The following is an 18745-nucleotide window of genomic DNA, read 5'->3' as shown; positions in this document are numbered from 1 at the left end:
AAGTTTATAGTAAGTTAAATTGTAGTTTTATCTTTTAAAAATGTATTAAGTTAACTACGAAACATATCAAGATTAAAAAAATAGTTCTCATTTATTGCTATTACGTTGCTGAAGAAATATATATATATTTATATATATATATCTATATATATATATATATATATATATATATATATATATATATATATACATATATATATATATATATATTTATATGTATATATATATGTGTATATATACATATATATAAATATACACATATATATACATATATATATATATATATATATATATATATATATATATATATATATATATATATATATATATATATATATATATAAAAATTAGTAAAAACATTTATCAATTTTTTTTTAACAATTTGTTTCGCTAACAGTAGGCTCACCACAATTTTTATTTTGGGGGAACAAAAATTTTTTTTTTTTTTAATTTTTTTTTGGGGGGGGGGGGGCAGTACTACCCCAAAATAGTTTTTAGGACCTTTTTTTTTTTAATAATTTTTTTTTTGAATTTGTTAAGAATTATTTATTTAAAAAATTATCGTAGAGGCGGTGGGGGGGGGGGCAAATGACCCTGCTGACCACCCGGTTGCTACGGGCCTGCATCAGGAAGCTTCCTGATGAGCCTACTGATGCCAAAAGAGATTGTTGAAGAAAATTAGATAAGTGTTTTTAATAATTGTGTGTATATATATATATATATATATATATATATATATATATATATATATATATATATATATATATATATATATATGTACAATTTAAATTATTAGTTTAACAATAAATTAATAATTATTATAATTAATTATAAATAATATAATTAAAAATAATTATTATAATTAATATAAATTAACAATAAATTAATAAACAAATAATTAAACAAAAGTTAAACCAAACAAAATTAAAAATTTTTATTACAACAATTTTCAAAATAAAAGACTATTTTAATTAAGGATTTATTGAAATGCATATCTTTTTATAAGTTTATTTACAAATTAGTATTACAATATATATATATAGAAAATTTTATAAAAAAATGGAAATTATCTTGTGATACCATACAGGAGTTGTGTATTTACCAGGTGCAGTATAGGTTTTTTGCTTATCCATTTGATTATCTATACTATATTACAAATAAAACATTATTATGAAAGAATAATATGTATTTATTGACTCTTTAAAGAAAACGGACGTAAATATATTTAAATGTCAATATTTTATTGAGCCACTTACCCAGTGAAAAATAAAACCGCGTCCCACATGGGTTCCGCGTGGGTTCCGTGTGGGATTGATGGGATATATGTGGGACGGATTTTCCCATGTGGTATCAGTATGGAAATTTGTCACCTGTAACCCATGTGGGTAATCCCACATGGGTTACATGTGGGAACCATATGGTATTTACACACATGGGAAATCCCACGTGGGTTTCCTGTGGGATTTGCATGGGAATTAATTTGAAAGCTGGAAACTGAAAAAAAAACTTTTTAAAATAAACTAAAAAAAAATTTTTTAAATCAACATTGCATTGCGTTACGTTTACATTGTGTGAAAATATTTTATATTAATATAGAGAATGACAAGCAAGTATGTAAGGGTCAGCGCAAGAAAGTATCACTCAGAATACGATCAAAGTCCAATGACAAAAATACGTAATTATGCGTGTATTATTTAAATTAAGTTATGCAAACTTTATTTAAATTATTCCATCATTATAAAGCTTGTTATTGACAGCGTGCTCGTAAGCTAAAAAATAATAAAATTATAGTTTTATAATTAAAAAAAGTTTTAAATGGATATAGAAATGACAAGGTATATGTTAATTCTAAAGTTTAATAAGCCGTTGTAAGGATTTTTCCAGTTTGTATAAGTTTTTTATTCTTATTGTCAATAAGCGTGACTTACACAAAAAATTGCACTTATTGTCAATATTATTGACATAAATGATTATTGGCAATAATCAATCAATTGATTGATTATTGACAATAATCAAACAATCATTTATTTTACTTTATAAAATAAAATTAATACAAAGCTAGGATCAGTCACAAACAGTTATGTAACTGACAAAAACGTGACGACCTACAAATATTATCCGTTAATTTGTAAAAGTATATAAACTTATTAGTAAATTAATAATAGTAATAAAATTAATAATGATAATACAGTAATAATAATTGTAATAATAATAGTAGTAATAACAATAATAATTTTAATATTAACATTAGTAATTTGCAACAGTAGCAGTAATAAAAATAATAATGTCAATTATAGAAATAATAATACTTTACAATAACAATATGTGGCATAGAAGTGGTCATTTGAGGAAGTACTATAAATAATACCATATAAGCAATACCTACATTTATTTAAGACACACACATACATTATATTTATATATATATATATTTGTGTGTGTGTGTGTGTGTGTGTGTGTGTGTGTGTGTGTGTGTGTGTGTGTGTGTGTGTGTGTGTGTGTGTGTGTGTGTGTGTATATGTATATGTATATATATGTGTATGTATATATGTGTATGTGTATATATATGTATGTGTGTATGTGTATATATATATATATATATATATATATATATATATATATATATATATATATATATATATTGTATATATATGTATATATATATATATATATATATATATATATATATATATATATATATATATATATATATATATATATATATATATATATATATATATATATATAACACATATATACATATATACATATAACATTATATATATACAGATACATACATACATACATATACATACACACATATATATATACAAACATACACACAATACATACATATACATAATCACACATATGCATTAATGTAAATAAACACATATAAAAAAATAAGTAAACACATTATACATATACACATACATACACACAATGCACACTCAGGTTCATACAAATATATACATATATGGAACAGAAGGGTAAGGAGTGGTAGAAGAGATAACTGATAATAGGTTTAAAATAAGGGAAAACTAAAAGCTGTTATAATTTAGAAAAATAGACAGAATTAATTGAAGATATAAGATAGTGAAAATGCTGTGTTAGAATTTTATTGAGTATTTTTATGAAGGATAAATTTTTTGATATTGGCAATGAAAGCATTTCTAGTAATGTTTGGAAGATTTATTTTTATTGAAAGTGGCAGAGAGTTCCAAGAGTGAATTGATTGGTATTTAGTTGATTGAATACCATATTTGCTAGTTTTTTTGAAGGTAGCTAGTTTATAACAAGATATTGACCTAAGTTTGTAATTATGGATATCACTTGTGAATTTAAAATAGTTGTTGTAAGCAATAGGCATGGTATTATTAATGATATCCCACACAAAAACACAGTTTAATAAGAAGATGAGTTCATCTAACTTCAAGATATTTGATAAACTATACAATAAGTCTGGATTAAAATTACTTGGCTGGAAATGAACTATTCGTATAGATTTATTTTGAAGTTTTATAAGATTTTTAAGATGAGTAGATGAAATTTGGCAGCCATACCTTAGGTGGGAATTAAATATAGCATGCCAAATATTTATCAATGTTTCGTAGTTGACAAAATGCCTTACTTTGGAAAGCATTCTATTAGCTCGACTTAGTTTGGAAGATATTGCTTTTACTTGTCGGTGAAACAATAGACTTTCATTTAATATAATGCCTATATTATTTGATCTTATTTATGGTATTAATTTTTTTACCGCTTATTCTGAAATTAACTTTTTTTGTAATTTTGTTGCTTTGAGATTTTAAGATAACTATTTCAGACTTGGTATAATTTTGTTTGATCGTAGCCATTGTACCAAACATGCAAGGTCATGATTAAGATTTTTATTTATTTTTTTAAGAGATTTACTAACAATAAGAAGATTGGTATCATCAGCAAAATGATATGTTTTGGAGAATTTTACACATGTGTGCAGATCGTTTATATAAACGAGGAAGAGTAGAGGACCTAAGATTGAACCTTGTGGAACATAAATACATGTAAACCTAGTATTGGAGGAAGTGTTTCCAATGCTTACAAACTGAGAGCGCATATACAGGTACGACTTGAACCATTTGAGAGCAACTCCTCTGACACTATAATGATTTAATTTAGTCAGCAAAATCTCATGATCAACAGTATCAAACGCCTTCTGCAAATCAACAAACACTCCAGCCGCAAACTATTTTTGATCCAGAGCTTCACGTATTGTCACAGTTATATCAATGAGTGCTTGATTTGTACAGTGCTTTTTGCGGAAGCCAAATTGAAGGCTATAGAAACTATTAGATTGATTTAAAAAGTTTTCTAGTTTGTTAAACATGAATCTTTCAATTAGTTGGCCAATATTTGAAAGTAAAGATATAGGTTGATAGTTACAATGATCTAGTTTGGATCCACTTTTAAAAATAGGTACAACTTCAGCAACTTCAAACAAGTCAGGAAACACTCCAATTTCGAATGATTCATTCATCATAATGCTCAAAGGGTAGCTTAAATCTTTCGATGCTAAGATCAATATTTGAGTAGGAATGCTATTAGGATCAGTGCTTTTTCTAGGGTTCATACTGGATATATAATCATTTATTTCTTGTGGTGTTACAGGGGTTATATAAAAGGAGTATTTTTAAGGTAGTGGTTAAAGTTATGCCTAGGAGAGATGATTGTTTTAGAAAGATTTTCTAAAACAATCAATAGTCATTAAATGAGTTACAAAAAAATAGTCATTAAATGAGTTAGTGATTAGGGCATTATCAGTTATAATTTGGTTATTTATAGTTAAACTTAAACAAACATTCTCACTTCCTCCTTCATGATCCTCTTCATGCAACAATATCTTTGTAGAACATACTAGGACAATAAAATTTGGCAGCGCATCAATTAAACATTAGTGCACCAATGCTTGGAACAATCTCCCTCATTCTTTGAAAAGAGAAAAACCGAAAACTCAATTTCTCGTTATAATTTTTTTAATAGATTAAAAAAACAATATTTGGATAGCTACTAGAATAATAACTCCAATAAAGGCAATATATCACTGTTAATAGTCTTATTAAAAAATACTCTCTTATGTATATATTTTTTATTTTATACCTTTTTTTTTTAAGAATCTTTATTTTTTTGTACAGCTTTTTTGTTGTCCTTGTACAATAATTGAATGTGTATGTACGTATGCGTGTGTGGGTATATGTATGGGTACATGTATAATGTGTGTGTATATGTGTATGTATGTGTGTTGTGTGTATATGTATGTATGTGCGTATGTATACGTTTATATGCGTATGTGTGTGTGTATAAATATATATATATATATATATATATATATATATATATATATATATATATATATATATATATATGTATATGTTTGTATGTGAGTATGTGTATAGATGTATGTGTGTTTATGTGTATATATATAAGCGTATGTGTGACATGTATGTATGTATGTATGTATGTGTGCGTGTATAAGTATAGATATATTTAAATATACCATTGTTATTATTATCATTGTTATTATTGCTATTACCTTTATTTTTATTAATATCGTCATTTTTTATTAATATCATTTTTTTTATTAATATCATTTTTTTTATTAATATCATTTTTTTTATTAATACCATTATTTTTATTGTAATTAATACCATTTTTATTATGATAGTTATTATTAATGTTATTATTATTGTTAACGTTATGATTTTTATAGTTGTTATTATTTTACTCTTATGTTATTATTCATTATTATTAGGTGTTTACAAATCATTAGTAATTATACTATTTGTAAACATCCTTGAATTGTAAAATCATGTAATTCAGAATATATTGATTAATTGATTAATATAAATAAAATAAATAGTAGTAATTTATTATTTATTATTATTAGTAGGTTAATCAATAATAACAATTATAATAATAATATTATAATAATCATATTATTTTAGTAGTATTATTATAATATTATAATAATAATATTATTTATTGATTACAATAATGTTGTTATCAATTTTTATCATTACGTTATTAGTTCAGATGTATCAGATTACGATGATTCAGACATATCAAATAATGAGGCAAAAGATGATTTAAGTCTTCAGGGTGATTTGTTTAACTTTTTTTTTTTTTTGAATATTTAATTTTTACTTATATCAAAAACATTCAAAGTAATTATGGTTTTGACTTATGCAAATTCAAATTTTAGATAAAAAAACGGTTTGTATTTACAATTCTGTCGAAGAAGCTGAACACTATCTTCTATCTGTTAATGAACCAACAAAAATTTCAAGTTTGCAAGATTTTTAGTTATTATTTGCTCTACAATATTTTCTTTGCATTTATTTTGAAATTAATAAGATCTTCACATTTCAGGTAAAAGTGATATCTACATATGTGATTCAGTTAAAGAAGCCAATCAGTGTCTTCATAACTATGAGATAGATAATACTGTTCGCTTTGCTGCTTTTTCAACTCCAAAGGATTTTGGTAGTACAGGTAAAAAGTTTTGGAACAATGTAAACTAAATGAAAGTTCAGAGTTACTTTATTTAAGTTGTGATATACACTTTGCAATAATCAGTTATTCAAATTTATGGAGTTTTTTGTCTCTACTGTGTTTACAGCTTATGATTATATCTATACAGTTTAAATAATAAACAGTTCATACAGCGTTGCCACCGAATCAGGGAGTTTAGGGAAAGTCAAGGGAATTTAGATATAATCAGGGAAAATATAGGGAAAAGCTTGATTTCGTTTAAAATCAGGGAAAGTCAGGGAATTTTTTAATTTTGTATTAATATTCTTTTTTTAGGTTACTATTTTAAAAATCATATCGCTCAAAAGATTGTTCAAATATATTAATATTTAATCATTATGAAAAAAAATTAAGTTTTATTCTAAAAAAAACTTAGTTATTAGTTTTGGTCTTTAGCATCGTTTACACTTTTAACAGAAAATATCAGGAAATCTCTAAATGGTTCTAAATATTTGGTTTTGGAACAGCTATCTAAATCATGCTGAATACAAATACTTTGACTCAAATTTTGGGCCACCCAAAAAATTTACTTGAGTACAACCACATCTTTGGCAACAATCAATTGCATAAATCTGACAAAACTGTGTGTGGATGGCCCAAAAGTAAAATGGTGACCTCTTGATATTATTAAAAAGCAGTGTGAGCAACAAGAATTTCCTAAACTTCCTAAAACTAAAAGTTGCAACCTCATGTAATCCAATATGCTTTTAAAACTGGTTTTCAATCAGGTCAATGAAAGTCAATGAAAGCTTCGAATGACTTTTGAATGACAGACTAAACTGTGTATTGATGAGATAAAAGTAAACTGTTAACCTTTTCATCTTATTAAAAAGCAGTTGAGCAACTCTTAGACAGACACCCTATTGATTCCATTTCTCTTTAAATATTTGTTTTCAACTGCTTAAAGCTTAATGAGTTTAATATTATATAAATACATTTTTGAATAACTTTTGTTTCATTTTTTAGATATATTTTCACACAAGCACAAAGTGTTATGGGAAACATCCCCAGAATTTTTTAATACGCCTTACGTTGTTTTGTCATCAAAAAGGTTTGATTGTCATCATGGCGTTGATCGGAATTCTAATGCTAAGCAAAAGTATATCGATGCAAAAGAAAATCAAAAAGTAACAATTAAATAGTCTTATTTATTATTGTAACAAATGTTCTTTAATTTCACTTAAAATTCTTTAAATTAAATAGAACAAAAGTAGATGTTTATGTTTATTATACTACTACTACTAATAATAATAGTAATAATAATAATAATAACAATAATAATAATAATAATAATAATATGATATGATTATTGTTATTATTATTACAGAAGTTTGATCATTGGTACAGAGGTGAATATGTGATTATTCAAGACACTAAGAAGTTTGAATGTCCTGCAAAAGTTAACATGAAAGAGATTGTATATTTTACTAGTTTAAAGGTATTTTACAAAACCGTAATTTTTTTTTTTAGTCACATTTTTAATGAATCTATCGTTATTAGAAAAATTATAACAATAAAAAGAATGATCAATTCTGTCATTTTATTTTCAGGTTGTCAACATGACAAATTATTACAAAAACCAAGTATCAAGAGATATTCGAAATTCTTTGATGAAGCATAATACTTTTGTATTTTGTAGAAAAATTAAAGTTGAAATAGACTGCCTATTATGTCACCGAAATCATCCACTTGGAAAAGTAATTGCTTTGCGCTTTGATACTATATTGCAAACTGTGTTAATCATTAATTCTTCTTTTTATTATTATTATTACTATATTTTTAAAACATATTTTTCATATTGTAATGCTAGTAGTAATGCTAAGCATGATTTTTATACATGTACAAAGTTACAACTAATTTTATATTATTTGTGCGTAATAATATGTACCTTTCATATCTTGCTACTGTTTTATTAATTGATGTAGTAGTACAAATGCAGATAAGTAGTTACATTTTGTGTTACTCAATACTATTTTTAGAGTGAACTCCTGTCTCAGAAAATTGACCATCGATTGTCAACAAAGATTTCTGAATTTGTGAAACAAGGCGTTTCAAATGTATGTGAGATGAAGAGGCTTTTAAAAATTATGGTTTGTGATATGTTTGGAAAAAAAGATTTGCCTCCTTCTAACAACAGAAGGTTCTATCCAAGAAATAATATCATTCGTACACACATAGTCATTGAACGTCAAAAGCTTAGGTAATTTTTTTATTTAATTTTTAGTACTTTTAGATGTTTCATATTATCAAAAAGTTTTTTGATTTATTAATTTTTCAGATTCTCAAACATTGATCAAGATTGTTTAGAAAACAAAATAAATGAGTGGAAGGTTTCTGACGCCACTGTCAAAATACATTACCATCCAAAAAGAAGTCATAGTAAGGATGAGCTGTTGTTTGTTTATCAAGCTGGTTGGCAAAAAAAACTTCTAAATAAATATGGTAATGAAATGGTGTTTTTAGATGCAACATATAAGACCACTAGATATTCATTACCATTGTTTTTCTTAGTTGTTAAAACTAATGTTAATTTTCAAATAGTTGCAACATTTGTATCTGAAAGTGAAACTTTTGATACAATAAAAAAAGCACTTAATGTCATCAAATCTTGGAATCTTGATTTTCAACCTTTATACTGCATGATTGACTATTGTAATGAGGAGATACGTGCTTTGGAATCTGTTTTTTTTGGTGTGTTTTTCCAATCTGTATTTATTTATTTAATTTTTAAGTTATTAACTTCTTTAAAGGAATCATTTTTTATATTTCATGCGATTTAAGCTCATAATCATTTTTAATAAAATTTTGTTCTCTTATTAGGGTGTGAAGTATTCATCTGCGATTTTCATAGAGAACAGGCATGGGATCGTTGGATAAAAAAAACTTCCAATGGTTGTTTTAGTAAAAAAGAAGATATTTTAAAATTGTTAAGATGTATAGCTTGGTCAAGATCTTGTGAAGAAGAAGTAGATGCTATAAAAGCGTTAGAGCTTTCTGACTTTTGGTGTCAAGATGGTTTTTCTAAATTAAAACATTATGTTGAAATGTATTGGATGCCTATAAAAAAGGTATTTATTATTAAACATGAGTTTAAATAATTAAACCTTTATTTGAGAATACATTTTGTGGCAATCATTTGGTTTGGTTTGTATTATTTTAAGGTGAGGTATGTAAAAGTAGAATTTCTTTCTTATTGTTTAGAGATGGATCTGGTGGTATAGGCAAAATCGTCTTCTAATTAATTGCAACACAAACAATGGTGTTGAAAGACAAAATGAGTCATTTAAGTATTGCTATTTAAAGAAATATAACAACTCTTCTTTGACAGGCATGTTAACTTTATTAATTGAAGAATTCTTCACTGATAAGCTAGAAAGGTTAGTTTAAAAGAAAAGTTAAGTCATTGAACTGATGTTTGAAAGGGACTATTGTCAATTTAAAAGTTCACAGTAATGATATTAATATAATCTTTTTATTTTTATAAAGTTTTATCTATTCAATTTAGCTACACTGATGCCAACTTCAAAATGGATGCAAGATACAGGAGATATGGCTGTTGGGTGCCAAAATATTTATATAATCGCCCTCGTAGTTTAGTTAAGCATTGCTTGTTGCGAAAATCTACTGCTGATTATATGGATTTGAACACAGTTGTAATGATGAAACATGGTATCTTTACTGTATCTAGTACCATTGATTCTTCTACAAAATACTTTGTGCATTTTGGTGATGAAAATATTATGCCAAAATGTACTTGTTATGATTGGATATCAACAGGCTATCCCTGCAAACATTTTTTTGCTATATTCAAAAAGTATCCTGCTTGGTCATGGAATACATTATCAAAACTTTATGTAAATTCTCCATTCTTAAATTTAGATGAAGATAACTATGATATATTCCATGAAAAAAAACCTTTTAATTTTTCAAAGTCACTTTCACCTTTAAAAGAGTCATCTTTGTCTTTAAAAAAAAATAAAATGTAGAAGATCAGAATGACATATGTAAAAAACATGTTCCCATTTATTCTGGTGTCGATGTTAGGGAGATGCTTAATACTATTAAGAACTTATCATTTGAATTTGAGGCAAACTCTGATGAACTAGTGATGTTACATAAAACTCTTTCCACTCTAATAGACAAACTAAACAAAGGAAGAGTAAGAGAATCTGGGATTCCTGTCACTCAAACAAATAATAAATTAAGCAAAAAACATATTTCTATTCCTGTACGGAAACCAATAAAAGCTCAAACTAAGCGTGTTGGATCACAAAAAGAAAAAACATCAAATGCTTCTAAAGTGTTTATAGTAGCAGAGAGTTACTTAGTTGACTCGATTGAACATAAAATTGTTGATGAGCCTGTAAACAAAGAAAGGTTTGTTGTTGACCATGAGATAGTTGTTTCACATAACAATGATGAACATTTAGTAGAAAAACTGGTTTTACTTCCTCAGACAAAACTCTCATCAGATGATATGAATGATATTACAACCCATCAGATGTTGTCAGACAATGTCATCCATTCGGTACAAAAAATGATAACTGGTGTTTCTGGTCTGCAGGATCCAGTTTTGGGGCAAAATTTGTCATTTTGTGTGGTAAAGGGCTCCTTTGTACAGGTATTACATGATGGTGATGTACACTGGCTGACAATAAGCACTTTTGGGTGCTCTGAAGGTGAGGTATTTCTGTTAGACAGCATGTTTAAGGGCAAAATAAAGAATTATGTTGTCAGACAAATTTGTGCAATAATGCAGTGCACCAAAGACAGTTTGAAAGTACGAGTCTTACCTGTGCAACAACAAACAAATGGTGTAGACTGTGGTTTGTTTGCATTGGCGTTTGCACAGCACATTGCTTGTACCGGCTCAAATCCACACTACATTTCATTTGAAAATGATGAAATGAGAAACCATTTATTTAAAAGTGTTATAGAAAACCACTTAAATGAGTTTCCAAAGACTGGAAAATTGACTAGGTTTTGCAAAGAAAAAGAATTTAATTTAACTCTTTATTGCGTATGTTGGCAAATTTGGATGGCTTCTGATAAAGTTGTCAAAGATAAGTAAGTTATTTAAATTATGTTTTAGCTTTTCAATCTAACTAGTTACACACACACACACACACACACACACACACACACACACACACACACACACACACACACACACACACACACACACACATACACACACACACACGCACGCACTTATTACTTTTATTTTATTTACACACATTACTTTTATTCACATTTTTTTGACTGTTTTTTATGTGTTAATACATTTAGGCATATGGTGCAATGTGGAAAATGTGAATGTTGGTTTCATCGTGTTTGTGAACGCATACCTGATTTTATTTTAGAATGTGAGAGTGTTGAATGGTTTTGTTCGCAATGCACAATAACTTTACCATGTAGTACTTTAACTTAAAAGAGATTTTGACTTAAACATTTATAATCCTTTTTTATGTAGTTTTTTTTTTTTAGTACTACTTAGTTTTACTTTAGTATTTTTTTTTTTTTTTTTTTTTTTTTTTTTTGTTATGGTAGGCAAAAAGTGTATGATTGATAAAAAATCTTATTTAAATAGTTTTTCATTTTCTAATTTTCTAATATATAGTCTTAAAGGAATACATGATTTTTGAAGGATAGCAATGCCTAAAAAGTTGTGTTACCTAAATAAGGTTTATTTTAGTCAAGAGTCCCTTAAGTAAGATGGTCTGGTTAAGTAAGTAAGATGATCTGGTTAAGTAAAGGCATGTTCAAGAACAAGATCAATTTTTTCAAACTAAATGGTTCTTTTTCAACTCTGAAAGTGGTGTTGTATTTCAATTTATTTATTTTTACCGTAAACACTTTTAGTTTCAGTCTAAGTATAAATCTTAGTATTTGTAATAAGTATTTATTATTAATTACATTTCAATGAATATATATTTTTTTAATATATAATAATTTTTTTAAACATAACAATTTTCCTTTTTTTTTTAGTTGCGTTTGTCATTGCTTTATTAGTTTGCCTACTGTTGAAACATGGTTTTAATTTAGTAAATTTATGATGTGAAATTTACTCTATTAATCATCAGATAACAGTTAGGGAGAAATTGGAATTCTACATAATTAAGGTAAAAATGATTATGTTTACAGGTATTACCGTTAGTTGCCGATGGTAACATTACAAAACTAGTTTTTATGGTTGATTGTGTTTCAGCTCTTTAGTTTTATACTGTAACATTGATGACAAATATATAACAAAAACAACATGTTGTTTTTGTGATAGTCATTATCAATAAAAGCTTTTATTACGATTGTAAATCTTAACTATATGTTTTTTTAGCACTTATCATATTTCGTTATATCACAAATAATTATGACAACGTAAAAAATATTTAAGGATTTACTTTTGATTCATGATATAATTTTTCAAATTGCTCAACTCCAATTGTCTCTCTAGTTTAAATATTTTAATAAATGAAATCCCTTGAGTTCAAGTATTTTGTTGTAAAGTGTAATTATAGTTAATGATTGTTTTAAAGGTAACGATCGATTTGAGTTACTTGTAAATAATTGTATATGTATATAGACGTATTTGTATATAATGTAAAGACATAATTGTAAATATCAAGAGAATTAGTATATAAATTATGTTGAATTACGTTAAGAGAGAGGCGTTTTACGCTTGACTTATAAAGTTCTTTTTGATGTGAAACAAAAAGCTATTTCGGCTAAAATGTCGACTAAAGTTGATTTAAAGTTAATTCCGGAGTTAAGTGGAAACGATCAACAATTAGTCGCAGAATGGCTGGAAAAAGTTGAACTGGTATGTAAACTACAGACGTGCTGAGCCGAGGTTGTTTGAAGATCAAACGCAACCAAATTGTTACGAATGTTAACTCCCCATTCATTTTGCAAGAGATAGTCATCTGCGAAGAAATAGTAATCGAAACAAGTCGGGTCGAAGACGGGAGACAAGCGATGTTTTGTCTTACTCGTGTCAAGAGAAAGGACACATCAAGAATGTGTCCAAAAAACGTGCCGAGGGAGAAGATGTTTGCGCCAGTTCTCTCCCTAAACAATCAATAATGGCGTTACCTACTATACGGTTGAACATTAATGGCGTTTCTCGGAATGTGTTAATCGACTCAGAATGTACCTGCTGCATCATTTATAAATAATGTGCGCCAAAAATTACGAAGAAAATACTTAGCGTGGTAACTGTTAATTGACAACAACAACAGTACGAAGAACGTTAGCCGAACTAGAATTGTCACACCTAATGAAAATGAAGTTTTTGTGGAAGCACTTGTAGTTGACTTTAAACCACTTTGTTATTGTTTTTTTGGTGGAGTATCAATATCCGCAACTCGTGATGTTTGTTTTATGGGAAGAAACGAATCATGTTTACTTGGACTAAAAGGTGATATTTCAAAAGATGTCAGTAATACGAATATAATATCTCGGGATTTCACAGCTTTGTTTAAGAAACAAAATCGAGAATGGATAATTGGGTGGAAATGGAACAATAATTCTCAACCTGAAACTCTAGTGAATAAGATTGCTGAATTCACTATCCCTGTTGGCATAAAACACAATTACGAAAAAGAAATTGAAGGGTGGATAGAGAAAAAATGGCTTCAAAAGTACGATTTAAAGAAACACGGTCCAATAAAGGGTTTGGTTCCTCTCATGGCAGTGGTGCAGCAAAACAAAGGAAAAGTGCGACCAGTATTAGACTTCAGGGAGCTGAACACGTTTATTGAAGCATTCACTGCGAACACAGATGCATGTGCATACAAACTTCAAGACTAGAGACGGTTTTGAATAAATATTTCAATAATTGATTTTTCTTCAACTTATATGCAACTAAAAATCGATGAGAAACTCTGGACTTACCAAAATGTTGTGTTCCGTGGACAAAGTTTTGTTTAACACGTTTGGGATTCGAACTAAACGTTGCGCCAGTCATAGCGAAAGCGGTATTAGACAAAGTGCTATCGCAAGGTGAAACAATCTGGAAAGGAACGTCATCATACATTAATGATATTTTTGTTGAAGACATAGTACCTGTTTGTCGCGTACTTGATCATTTGGAAATCTTTGGGCTTAATTGTAAGCCGGCGGTCCGCGTATCCGATGGAGCAAGAGTTCTTGGTTTACAAGTCAGAATGGAAAACAAAAAGTTATGTTGGAGAAGAGATAACGATTTTTGTGAAATTCTGAATTCGTTAACAAGACGTAATATCTTTTTTTTGTGCGGAAGAATGACAGGAAATCTTCCAGTTTGTGGTTGGTTGCGTGTAGCGTTGTCGTATGTTAAAAGAACAGCAAACGCCCTGACAAAAACGTCAGGCAACAAATTGGGTAGATGCTAGTTCAATCGTACTAGACGTGGTTGTCGAGTTTAATGGCAATATAATCGAAGACGCAGGTCGGTTAAGAAAACATACACAGCGCATATAAACATGTCCAAACTTGATACAGTGATTAAAGGATTAAATATGGGCCTTAACTCGAAAATGGAAGTTTTGCATATCTGCACCGATTCGAAAGCGGTGTTCCATTTAGTTACCGACACACTCGCAAAAAAATCTGGATTGAGGACAAACGCATCAAACGAAATGCTGTTAAGGAGAATACTCAAGAATATTGCAAATATAATGGAAGAAAAAAATGTGTCTTGATGTTTGATATTTAAAAAAAAAAAAAAATTTGTGCAGAGAAAATTAAGCGTGAATTTGTGTATTTTCAGATCTAATCGTGGTTCAATCCCCATAGCCCATTTATCGTAAGAGATCAACTTGAGGATCTCGAATCAGGGCCTATGGATAAATTTAATCAGATAACTCGTGACTGTTCTGAAAACATTGGTACATCAATACAGACATATGTGTACTGTTTATATTGTCATGCTTTTTGTGGTTTTTTGTGGTTGCTAATTATTTTTACTATTGTTGCATTTTGCATTTGTTGCTATTATTCAAGTAATTTCATTTTTTTTTTGTCTTATCATAGTATTTATTTACATCCTTTTATTATATTTTATTTTAATCACCTTTCTTAGAAGGAATAAATGAGATAACACAACGTTTAATGATCAGAATCTGATCATTAAATGTTGTGTTATTTTAATTATTCATTATCTCTCATGTCAGCTCATTCACTTTTTCCTTTTTTGTTATTAGTCTAGTTTTTTTAACAGTACACCAACTCAAAGTAGATATTAGGCTTGTCGCTTCGGAATTTAACCTGGCCGATGCCCTTACTAGAGTGTCTAATAGTTGGTTAAAATTGGTTGATAAACTTTCTGAAATGGCAGCAAGTGGTATTATTAGTACTTCGCTATCCTCCAAAGAAATCGAGCACGTTTATAGATCTACAGGACATAATGGCGTGAAGAAAACATTGTACTTCGTTCGTAAAATTGACCCGTCAGTGGAAGAAGTATTACTGAAAAGAATACATACTGAAAATTATAAAATTTTTATACCTACTTTATTAATCCTTAAAAAAAAAGTTTTGGCACTCCTATTGCGTAAATGCATACCTTTGCGCTGCCTTTTTGGCACCCTAAGTGGTAGAAACAACCTTTACAGCTTAACTTACTTGAAACTTACTACTGACCTCATTTCATTTTTTAATCTTTTATATTTGTCCCATTCAATAATTTTTTTGTCCATTTTAATGAGTAGTTCTAAATAAATGGGATAAATGACCAGGTCTACTAAATCGTTCTTTTTACCAAAAGTACATAATAGTGCAAGAGTTAATGGTCATCAAACTGTTTTCAATATATAAGTTAAGCAACTTTATGAAATTAAAAAGAGCATTTCACGAGAACTGCCCTATTCATTAAGGTACTCCTCTTAATGAATAGGACAATTTTAATTAACTCCCCCTTAGGTCACACAAAAGCTTCATTTATTCAGTTTAAAAAAAAGTGCAAACAACTTCGCCAGTTATAGGCCACATTTTTATAAGAAATACCCATTGCAGAAATTAATTGAAGTATATATCACATATATACTTATTAGTTATTTTTAATATAAATTTTATATCAATAAAAGCTCTTTCAATTTAATCAAGGATTATTGTAACTATCGCAACATCAAATTACATATAATGCAGGTAATAAAGATTTCACCAAATACTGACTTGTATTTTATATCAAATACTAGCAAATGTCTTAACCATTTATTGGCCAATGATCCGTAAATGGGAAACACGTCGAACAGAATAATAGAGCATTAAAAATTTATTTATTTTAATGCAATTATTTAGATATAAAACAAAACTAAAAAATAAATCAATATAATTTATTCAGTTTAACTCATTGTATGCTAAGTGCAGGTAATGAACCCAGAAAAAAAGTTAAAAAAACTTATTGCTAAATACCATCATTTTCTTCAATATCTTGATAATTTTCAATATCTTCAATATTTTAATTCTTCAATAGAGGTTGATTATTGCAAATTTGATATCTCAGCTAACTTCTTTTGATAGTTCACAGTTTTCCTTTATTTTTCTTTTAATACCTTTTGTTATTCAACTTTTCTCTTTTCACAAGCTACTTTTGTAGCTGTCTTCAAGCTTCGTGTTGTAAGACTGTAATGTGAAAAAACAACAACTGTAAAACAGAATTTTTGAGTTAATCTTCTTTTGTTTAATTTGTAGTGAAGGGTAAGTGAAAATATTGGAGTCTTTGTCTAATAGACTAGATGAACCATTAAATGGGAATGAAAACTTGAGTTCTATTGATGTGTTGTGAGAGGCTATTTTTTATTATTCAAAAGAATTCAAAAAAATACTTACAATTTAAAACCATGAAGCACCAATGAACTATTAAACGAATCTTTTTTAACTAATGTTGATTTATTAACCTTTACTTCTTCAAAACTTACATTTGTATTAATATCCACAGTATTGTCTCAAATAGAAAAATCAATTGAATCATCTTTTACTCCAGGTTGAGTTCTTGCATTGTTGTGATGTCATATTGATACGCTTTAGAAAATAAACCAAATAACTTAGAATGTGAAACTTTATGCCCTGTAGTTTTATTCATCATTGTTTGATAGACATCAGAATGCATATTTTTTAGTGGCTTTAAAACTGTGCTGACCAAAGGCTGCAACCAGTTGTGGATGTGAACTGGAAGTTTTACACCTCATGTCTTTCTAGAATTAAAATCAGTGGCCTTGCAGAACTAATATTTGAAAAAAAATATTTTTTCAAACCGTAACTTAACAAAACCTTGTTTAGTCCAGCAAGAAACACTCAATGTTGCTCCTTCACTATTATGAGGTGGTATGACCAGCTGCATTTATACAAGCTATATTAGTAATGGTTTCTTTGTTGCCACTTATTTGACTCTGAATATATTTTGATCCTTTTACTTACAACAACACATTTTGGTGTATGATCTAGTTGTGATCCTGTTTCATCCATATTCCAAATACATATTAGTTTATTAAATAAGTTCTCATTTTGTATCAGTCTCTCCAAAGATGTGAAGTATTTTGAAATTTTCCCCCTGTCTATACATAATTTTGGCAAAGAATATATTGGCTCTGGACAACGAAGACTTGCACAACCATGACTCTCTTTAAGTAGTTGCTACCAGTTTTTTTTTTTTGCTAATTTAGCAGCATAATTAATAAATGTTATTTTCAAAAACCAATTCCTATTTGGGTACAATTGCCAGCATAATACTTTTTTCAAGATCACCTTTAATTGGCTTTTTCCCTGGTTATGCTCTTATTTTAGATTTTCAATAGATAGTGGCCTGCATAGTTAAACGCGGAACTTTTTTATATTCCTTTTTGCTGAGACATACCATTTATTACCAGTTTCATATTAGAATCTGAATTGTCTTCAGCATGCATTTTTTTAAATATACTTGAAGTTGGTTTAATGATAACATTTGACTTTGGATTTTTCAGTATGTTTTAACTTTTTTGTTTTTTCGTATTTAATACTATTTTCAACTAAAAAAAAATATTAATTATAGAAACAAGTCTACAAACATATGTAAATAAAATTCAAATTTTCATTCAGTATGTATAATATAATATAAATTCAGTATGTATGTATAGTTTCATTCAGTATGTATAATCAAGTTAATTTAAGTAAAATTTGGATGTTGCTTACCAGTTAACAACCTTAATTTAACTTTTTTCAC

The 18745-nt window shown here is 28.0% G+C and overlaps 1 protein-coding gene and 1 long non-coding RNA gene across 2 annotated transcripts; one reads left to right on the top strand and one right to left on the bottom strand.

Moving 5' to 3' along the window:
* The first annotated feature begins 1754 nt into the window (after positions 1–1754).
* LOC136084054 (uncharacterized) lies at positions 1755–12019 on the top strand. The gene is made up of 13 exons (XM_065804131.1): positions 1755–1835; positions 6068–6138; positions 6242–6325; positions 6409–6531; positions 7537–7697; positions 7898–8008; positions 8121–8267; positions 8550–8770; positions 8849–9261; positions 9391–9638; positions 9772–9947; positions 10076–11637; positions 11860–12019. The coding sequence occupies exons 1-12, from the start codon at positions 1816–1818 to the stop codon at positions 10554–10556; spliced, it is 2256 nt and encodes a 751-aa protein (XP_065660203.1). The 5' UTR covers positions 1755–1815; the 3' UTR covers positions 10557–11637; positions 11860–12019.
* Positions 12020–16866: 4847 nt separating this feature from the next.
* Positions 16867–18554, bottom strand: LOC136084053 (uncharacterized). Its single transcript, XR_010640295.1, has 2 exons — positions 17377–18554; positions 16867–17169 (listed from the first exon to the last, which is right to left on the bottom strand). It is a non-coding gene; the product is annotated as an uncharacterized LOC136084053 (long non-coding RNA).
* Positions 18555–18745: the final 191 nt, after the last annotated feature.

The sequence above is a fragment of the Hydra vulgaris genome, chromosome 08 (assembly GCF_038396675.1).
Source record: "Hydra vulgaris chromosome 08, alternate assembly HydraT2T_AEP".
NCBI lineage: Eukaryota > Metazoa > Cnidaria > Hydrozoa > Anthoathecata > Hydridae > Hydra > Hydra vulgaris.
This window is presented reverse-complemented; position numbering and strand designations above follow the sequence as displayed.